Source organism: Leuciscus leuciscus, assembly GCF_965113295.1.
Source record: "Leuciscus leuciscus genome assembly, chromosome: 11".
Lineage (NCBI taxonomy): Eukaryota > Metazoa > Chordata > Actinopteri > Cypriniformes > Leuciscidae > Leuciscus > Leuciscus leuciscus.
In genome coordinates this window covers 823,841-832,500 of record NC_138735.1, presented here as the reverse complement: position 1 = coordinate 832,500, position 8,660 = coordinate 823,841, and the positions used below count along the sequence as shown (strand labels likewise).

Sequence of the window (8,660 nt, the reverse complement as noted above, 5' to 3'; positions counted from 1 at the left end):
ACTTAATATAAAGATTAAAAAACAAAAACAATCTTCACATTATTTATTTTTCACATCACAGAAACAAAAGGGCTGAATGCAACTAAACATAATGCTGTACTTCACATCCACTTTCATAACTCTGATCAACACGAAGGACAAGAACATCATAAAAAGATTACGTCTTCTTATAACTATTTCTCTTTTCTCACCATAGATTCATATATGCTTTTATCATCCATTTCAGGAAGCTACAACAGCACATGACAACACCAAAACAAAACAAAACAAAACAAAACAAAACAAAACAGAAAATAGATTTAGGTTTACATGAAGCCACATTAATACACTGTAAATGAACTGTATATTACTGTACTTTCATTACTGTATCAACAAATATTATAAAAATAATACCTGGGTGATTTGTTTAAATCCAGTCATGATTTCATAAAGATCTTCAACCTTGCTGTGTTTCTCATTTCCCTGTTTAGAATGAAATGTATGAATACATTAATAATAATAATAACAATAACAACAACAGCAGTTTATAGTTCAAGCAGATCAAAAATTACTTGAATGTTTTGTGTATTTCCAGTCATGATTTCATAGACATCGTCACGTGTAACCTGCTCGTATATCTCATTTCCCTATTAAAAATAAAATGTATAAATTAATAAATTAATAATAACAACAGCAGCAGCAGCTTATAGAGCAAGCAGACTAATGCTACAAATGTTATAGACAATTACCTGCATGTTTTGCTTGATTTCAGTCTTTTCATAGAGATTTTCACACGTAACCTCTTTTTTCTCATTTCCCTATTTAAAATAAAAATAATAAGTACATTAATAAGAAGAACAACAACAACAACACAGTTCAAAGTGCAAGTAGGTATGCTACAAATTTGATAAAACTTACCTGAATGTTCTGTTTAATTTCACTCTTTTTACATGTAACCTCCTCGTTTCTCCCATTTCCCTGTAAAAAAATAAATATATATCGTCAGATTCCTAAAATAATTGGGCAGGTCATTTTTTGAGAAAAATGTTTTTTTTTTTTTTGCATAAGTCATCTCCTCATAATGCTGACCAACTCTGGTAAAATCGCCCACATCCTCAGTTGAATAGATCATAAAATTCTACCCCTGTAGTTTAATGGCCTATGTCAAGAGTGTGACTTTTTATTTTGATAATAATAATTATTATTTAATAATAATAATAATGTATAATTTTATTTTAATTTTTAACAATTTAAAACGAGGACCATGACGTCGCCCGGCATTGGCGCAGCCGAGGCCCCACCCTGGAGCCAGGCCCGGGGTAGGGGCTCGTATGCGGGGCTCAGCCCGAAGGAGCGACGTGGGGCCTCCCTCCCGTGGGCTCACCACCTGCAGGAGGGAGGGACCGTGAGGGGCCGGTGCAAAGTGGATCGGGCGGCAGTCGAAGGCGGGGGCCTCGACAACCCGATCCCTGGACACGGAAACTAGCTCTAGGGACGTGGAACGTGGAAGCCTGAGATTGTGCGTGAGGTTCAGATGTTCCGACTAGAGATAGTCGGGATCACCTCCACGCACGGCTTGGGCTCTGGAACCACACTCCTTCAGAGAGGATGGACTCTTTACCACTCTGGAGTTGCCCATGGTGGGAGGTGGCGGGCTGGTGTGGGTTTGCTTATAGCCCCCCAGCTCAGCCGCCATGTGTTGGAGTTCACCCCAGTGAACGAGAGGGTCGCATCCCTGCGCCTTCGGGTCGGGGATAGGTCTCTCACTGTCGTGTGCGCCAACGAGCCGAACAGCAGTGCAGAGTACCCGGCCTTCTTGGGGTCTCTGGGAGGGGTGCTGGAAAGTGCTCCGACTGGGGACTCCGTCGTTCTACTGGGGGACTTCAACGCCCACGTGGGCAGCCACAGTGTCACCTGGAGGGGCGTGATTGGGAGGAACGGCCCCCCTGATCTGAACCCGAGCGGTGTTCTGTTATTGGACTTCTGTGCTAGTTACAGCATGTCCATAACGAACACCATGTTCAAGCATAAGGGTGTCCATCAGTGCACGTGGCACCAGGACACCCTAGGCCGGAGGTCGATGATCGACTTTGTGGTCGTTTCATCCGACCTCCGGCCATATGTCTTGGACACTCGGGTAAAGAGAGGGGCGGAGCTGTCAACTGATCACCACCTGGTGGTGTGTTGGATCCGATGGCGGGGGAGGAGGCTGGACAGACTCGGCAGACCCAAACGTACTGTGAGGGTCTGTTGGGAACGTTTGGCCAAGTCTCCTGTCAGAGAGATCTTCAACTCCCACCTCCGGCGGAGCTTTGACCGGATCCCGAGGGAGTCTGGAGATATTGAGTACGAGTGGACCATGTTCTCCACCTCCATTGTCGAGCTGTGGCCGTGAGGTCTCCGATGCCTGTCGAGGCGGCAATCCCCGAACCCGGTGGTGGACACCGGAAGTAAGGGATGCCGTCAAGCTGAAGAAGGAGTCTTATCGGGCCTGGATGGCTTGTGGAACTCCTGAGACAGCTGACGGGTACTGGCAGGCCAAGCGGACTGCAGCCCGGGTGGTTGTGGAGGCAAAAAATCGGGCCTGGGAGGAGTTCGGTGAGGAATACTTCGAGGATCTCCTCAATCCCCCCAACACGTCTTCCATTGAGGAAGCAGAGGCTGAGGGCTCGGAGGTGGACTCCTCCATCACCCAAGCTGAAGTCACAGAGGCTCCTCGATGGCAAGGCACCGGGGGTGGATGAGATCCGCCCTGAGTACCTCAAGTCTCTGGATGTTGTGGGGCTGTCTTGGCTGACACACCTCTGCAACATCGCGTGGCGGTTGGGGACAGTACCTTTGGGCTGGCAGACCGGGGTGGTGGTTCCTCTTTTTAAGAAGGGGGAGCGGAGGGTGTGTTCCAACTACAGGGGGATCACACTTTTCAGCCTCCCCGGGAAAGTCTATGTCAGGGTACTGGAGAGGAGAATACAGCCGATAGTAGAACCTCAGATTCAGGAGGAACAGAGCGGTTTTTGTCCCAGTCGTGGGAGGGTTCATGGGAGTTTGCTCAACCAAAACGCATGGTTTTTGCGGATGATGTTGTCCTGCTGGCCCCTTCAGACCAGGACCTTCTGCATGCGCTGGGAAGGTTTGCAGCTGAGTGTGAAGCAGCTGGGATGAGAATCCCCGGATAAGCGGAAGAAGATGAGAATCTGTGATTTTTCTAACAGCCATGCATCACTAACATGATGGCGATGAATGGTCACTTACGTCGGGCTCCTGTTGATCGCTCATGCCTTCAGACGGATTTGCAGCTCCAGCTCTTCGTTCTGCAGAAAAACACACATGTAATAGTGCACATATTCTGCTGTCTCTGATCAAATATCTGACTCTCTCACTTCTTCTGATGTGTCCTCTGATCAGAAGCACAGCCACAGCGAAGATGATGGGCAGCACCGCTCCCAGAACGACCCGCCACAGGAGACTCTTCAGACCCGGCATCAAGCTGAAACAGGAGTCAGAGGTGTAGGAGTGTGTCAGGAGGACTGAACACATGTGGACTTATCTCAAGTCAAGACACCTTTAATTATATAGCACTTTTTACAATACAGACTGTTTCAAAGCAGCTTCCCCGAGATATCAGGAAAATAATGCAACAAAGTTTGTTTCCAGAAGAAAATAGTGTCATAGTCCAGCTAAAGTAAGTTCAGTGATGTTTCAATTTTGTTGTAAAAAAGTTATTAATTTAGTTCATTTATATATATATATATAGTCGCTCTGGAGAAAACCGTGATGTCATCGTCCAGCTCAGATCAGTTCTCATATAATGGTGTCAATGCAGGCAGATCAATATTATTGTAGAATATTAGATTAAATGTCCCCAGTGTGTCTCTTACTTGTCTTGGCTGAATGCTGTGGTGTGGCCTGTATAGTGAACAGTAACTCGTCTTGTATTTGGGCTCTTTCTCACGCTAATATGAACTGGCATCTGGTATTTCCCATCGGAGCAGTAGTACCATCCACTGTCCTCTATCTTCAGCTCGCTCAAGCTCACATTCAGAGCCTCACCGTCACCACTGACATGAGTTTGATTTGAGCTTTCTTTATCTCTCCCAACACACGAGCCTCCGATCTGACACCACTGTGAAGCTCCGTGACAGACGACGGATACGCTCCCTCCCTCGTAGCCGGACACGTACTGACTCGACACCTGGAGCTGGGCTTTACCTGGACAGGTCACACTAAACGTCAGAGACACATGCATGCTTTTCTTGATAATTCATGTCTAAATTTGTACATTTTAAAATATGAGTCGAAGAAAACTATGGAAGCTTGTTTGCAAGCTGAAAAAAAAAACTGCAAGATAAGTTTTTTGCAATCTTTGCAACTGCAAGATAAAAAGGTGCAATTCTGAGAAAAAACTCTGAATTGTGAGATATAAAGTCAGAATTGTGTGATATAAAGTCAGAATTGCGAGATATAAAGTCAGAATTGCGAGATATAAAGTCAGAATTGCGAGATATTAAGTCAGAATTGCGAGATATAAAGTCAGAATTGCGAGATATTAAGTCAGAATTGCGAGATATAAAGTCAGAATTGCGAGATATTAAGTCAGAATTGCGAGATATAAAGTCAGAATTGCGAGATATTAAGTCAGAATTGCGAGATATTAAGTCAGAATTGCGAGATATTAAGTCAGAATTGCGAGATATTAAGTCAGAATTGCGAGATATTAAGTCAGAATTGCGAGATATAAAGTCAGAATTGCGAGATATAAAGTCAGAATTGCGAGATATTAAGTCAGAATTGCGAGATATAAAGTCAGAATTGCGAGATATAAAGTCAGAATTGCGAGATATTAAGTCAGAATTGCGAGATATAAAGTCAGAATTGCGAGATATTAAGTCAGAATTGCGAGATATAAAGTCAGAATTGCGAGATATTAAGTCAGAATTGCGAGATATAAATTCATAATTGCGAGTTTTTTTTTTTGAGAGATACAAATACAATTACCTATTTTTTATTCTGTGGGATAAACAAGCTGCCATTGGAAACACATGGATAGATTTAGATACACAAAATAAAATACTCAAAATACCTTTAATAACCTCCAAGTAAAGATGTGCGTGAGGATCGGATCCAGAAGAGCTGATGGCACACCAGTATGAGCCGGTGTCGCTCTCCTCAGCGCTCCTCAGCGTGGCCGTGAACACCTGCTCTGTCTGGTTATCCTCAAAACACATTCTGTCGTGTTTTACTTCACGACTGAAGACCCAAACACCTCCGGAAGCCACATATTTACGCTTACTGACATAATTCTGATCGTATAAACAAGGGATTATGATGGTTTGATGTTTTTGAACAGATATTTTACTGACTGTAAGAATAGATTGAGTTCCTGTGCAAAGAAAAAAAAAAAGATTATAATTACACTAAAGATTTTATATAAAGCTGAAGTGAAAAATTAAATGTTAGGCTTACAACGCCTTGTTTCAGTGTGCATGAGCTCATCTGCATATATACGCATATTCCCATCCATGATATAATGTTACTCAGTATGACAGGCTCAATATTTAAACGCATTACAGATCGGCTAAAAATCATCCGGTCGACTGAAGGTAAACATCCACTTCATCTCATTCTTCTTAAAAACACGCTGAAGCTGCTTTAATAACTAAGAATCTGCTCCAAATGATTCACTAAGAACGAATCAAATTGAATCACAAATTAACTAAGAACCCGCTTATGAATTATTGGCATTGAATGTTTTGATTTCTGATTAAACATCTGACAGAAAGGGACACAGGTCATAACTGCTGAAATGTTTCTAATGTCTGAGGTTATTCTGAGCGCAACATAGGCTATACATGTCGAATCAATGATCCATCTATCAAATAACCACAATAAAATATATGCTGCTAAACTTATGATAATATTCTTCTTAGTTAAGATGCGCCTTTTCTGTTTGGTTTCAGTTGAAAACACAATCATGTGTACAGTAGATAAAAATATACTTGTAATATGACCATTAAACATTAACACTGCTAGTTCTTGTCAAGCTAAAATATAGATGAGTAGTGTCCAAAAGCTTGTTATTACACACACTATATCAGCACTGACTTCAACACACATTCCCAAAATTCCAGACAGACGGACGGGAATTTCTCCTGAGACAAAATCAGTCAGAAAACGGCGTATAATTGAGTTTTTGTCGTACCTGAAGAGTGTGTGACGAGGAACATAACTAGCAGAGTCGTCTTCATCATGCTGACCGAGTGAGAACGAGCCGATCTTAGAAGGACTATATTTATTTCTCTCTAGAGAATAGGGGGAAACAGTTTTCACAGCTTGTGTGAGGCGTTATACACTTCAGTCTGTGTGCAAACACTATACATCATTCGAACACTTTCTCCTCACAATGCACATCATAATAGTTCATATATTAACACTCAATGCCAAGTGGAGAAAAACTATATGATACAAGAGCATATTCATGTTATATATGAGATGAATTGCATGAGTGCTGCTGTTGTTCCTTCCTGCTGTATCTCAGAAACCTTTTGTGTTATAAGAGAACATCCTGCAGATATGATCAAAGATGAGATAATATCGCTTTATGATCAGATCTGTTGCAGATATGACCTGGTTTTAATGTTGAAACTTATACAACACTTTAAGGAGGATATATCTTTTTAAGTATATATATATATATATATATATATATATATGTCTCCAGTGAAATAAAACAACTCTCCAGTGATGTCCAGTATAGCCATAAATACTCAAAAGAACATTAGTAGTTCCTCATACTACTTTCAATCCAATATTAGGCCTGGAAAATAATCTGATGCTCTTTAGAAGGGCTTTATGTAAGAATGTTCATGTATTACAGTAACTGCTTTTTTTTTTTTTTTTGCCATGTAAGGAAACTTAAAGAACGAGACCTTCCCCGACTCCTAGATGAAAGCCTTAACCCTAACCCTTACTGCAACGTCAATGACTCATGCAAAGAAAAGAGATTCATTCAAACTATAGACTCACATATAGATCTATATAGTCTCATATAATCAAGCTATCATACCAGTGTGATTTAATGAGCTCATCTGCTGTTATGACGCTGGAGAATCTCAGATCTGATCAAACATCCACATCACTGCGATCTGATGCTTTCTGAACCGCTGCTTTCTCATTTTCATTGTGTCTATTTCATATTGAGAGGAAAGTGCAGCACATATTTACATATTCATATAACCGCCACTCTCAGCAGCGTCACTATGTTTGTTAACAGTATATCACTACAAAGCTATTTATAACTTCTTTTTACTTCTAAGCGAAGACTGAAAAAGACCTTCTCCGTGAGAATATTGGGGTCTTGAATCCGGTTGAGTCTGTTGTGTGTTATGAGCTCCTGCAGTTCACTGAACGACCACCGGTGGCGCTGTAACAAGAGCTGCTCACTTCTACATATAACCTCTTTAAAGTCATGAGAGGGAAGTTGTGCTGGTCTTCTCTCCTCTATTGTGTCGTATATCCGAGTGAAACGCTTCTGGAACAAGAACAAATGTGGGCGGGGCTTGATTGTGTCTGTGGGGAGTTGATTGGCTGGTTGGATGGTTGTGGTTTGCTATTGGCTGATCTCATGTGAGTGACAGGTTATAGCCCCGCCCTCGTCATCAGAGAAGAGAAGAGATGCAGCAAGAGGAACTTATTCTGATTCAACATTATTAACACAATAATGATGATGTGCACCCATAACTCATTTACAATAAACACTGCAGTATTCCATAATTTATTTAATGGTGACTTTAATGGATTTAACTTACATAACATCAGAACATGTGAAGAACTGGTCTAAAATACAGGTTTCACACACAATTGATCTAAACTCATAATTCTCACATTTTGTTCTGTAAAATTTTTCCGTAATTTTAACGGTAAAAAACTGTAAAAAAGCAACGGAAAAGAAATGTTAATTGCTTAACAGTATGTATCCTTAGTATATACAGTGAAAAACTGTAATGGCTCTCATGGGACATTTCATGTAATTTTACAGTAAAATGTACGGATTTTGGAAGTATACTGTAAAAAGAAAAACCTTACCGTTGCATTTACCGTACCTTACCATAAAAAATACGGTAGCAATTTTTTACAAATTTTACAAAGTTTTACATCATCGAACTAAAAATTACGGTAAAAAACTGGCAGCTGGTTGCAAGCGATTTACCGTAAAAAAATACGGTCGAAATATTTTAGGTTTTATGGCACTGAACTTAAGTTTTTGGTAAAAAAAATAAATAAAAAATTAAAAAATAAAACTGCCAGCTGTGGTTTCCTGTAATTTAAAAAATATTGTATTACAAACATATTTGTCATAAAAGTTATTATTGAGAATTACCAGAGGTTCAGACGTTGATGTTTTATTGAAAATAATAAAGTTTGAAGTCGCCATTATGGAGATCAGTGTTTGCTTTAGTTGGGCTCTTGACCCTTAATTCTCTAACATTAGATTTACTCTGACTGCTTTAACTGTGTGATTATAAAACATTCATTATGGCATGAAAATCAGAGAGAAATGTGAGGTGTTGTTGGCAGGTTATTGATGACGTCGTGTAGTGTCCTGATTCGCTGATCTCATAAAGAGTCTTATTTTTCACTGTATGAGGAATGTTTAATACTAATATATTTCATGTTTTTGAGTA

General features: G+C 40.7%; 1 protein-coding gene and 1 long non-coding RNA gene across 2 annotated transcripts in view; one reads left to right on the top strand and one right to left on the bottom strand.

Annotated features, from left to right (window-relative positions):
* Positions 1-6,318, bottom strand: part of LOC309509731 (uncharacterized protein) — a 6,625-nt gene extending 307 nt beyond the window's left edge. The window contains exons 1-10 of the mRNA XM_082184557.1: positions 6,179-6,318; positions 5,060-5,359; positions 3,858-4,188; positions 3,360-3,466; positions 3,232-3,290; positions 898-957; positions 729-797; positions 552-626; positions 394-462; positions 1-230 (exon numbers count right to left, since the gene is read on the bottom strand). The exon at positions 1-230 is cut by the window's left edge and continues 307 nt beyond it. Of these exons, the coding sequence (XP_082040683.1) occupies positions 174-230; positions 394-462; positions 552-626; positions 729-797; positions 898-957; positions 3,232-3,290; positions 3,360-3,466; positions 3,858-4,188; positions 5,060-5,359; positions 6,179-6,227 (1,176 nt within the window). The 5' untranslated portion in view covers positions 6,228-6,318 and the 3' untranslated portion in view covers positions 1-173. The remainder of the gene's footprint in view (positions 231-393; positions 463-551; positions 627-728; positions 798-897; positions 958-3,231; positions 3,291-3,359; positions 3,467-3,857; positions 4,189-5,059; positions 5,360-6,178) is intronic.
* LOC309509733 overlaps positions 1-8,660 on the top strand; it is a 310,786-nt gene that overhangs the window by 30,143 nt on the left and 271,983 nt on the right. The window lies entirely within an intron of this gene.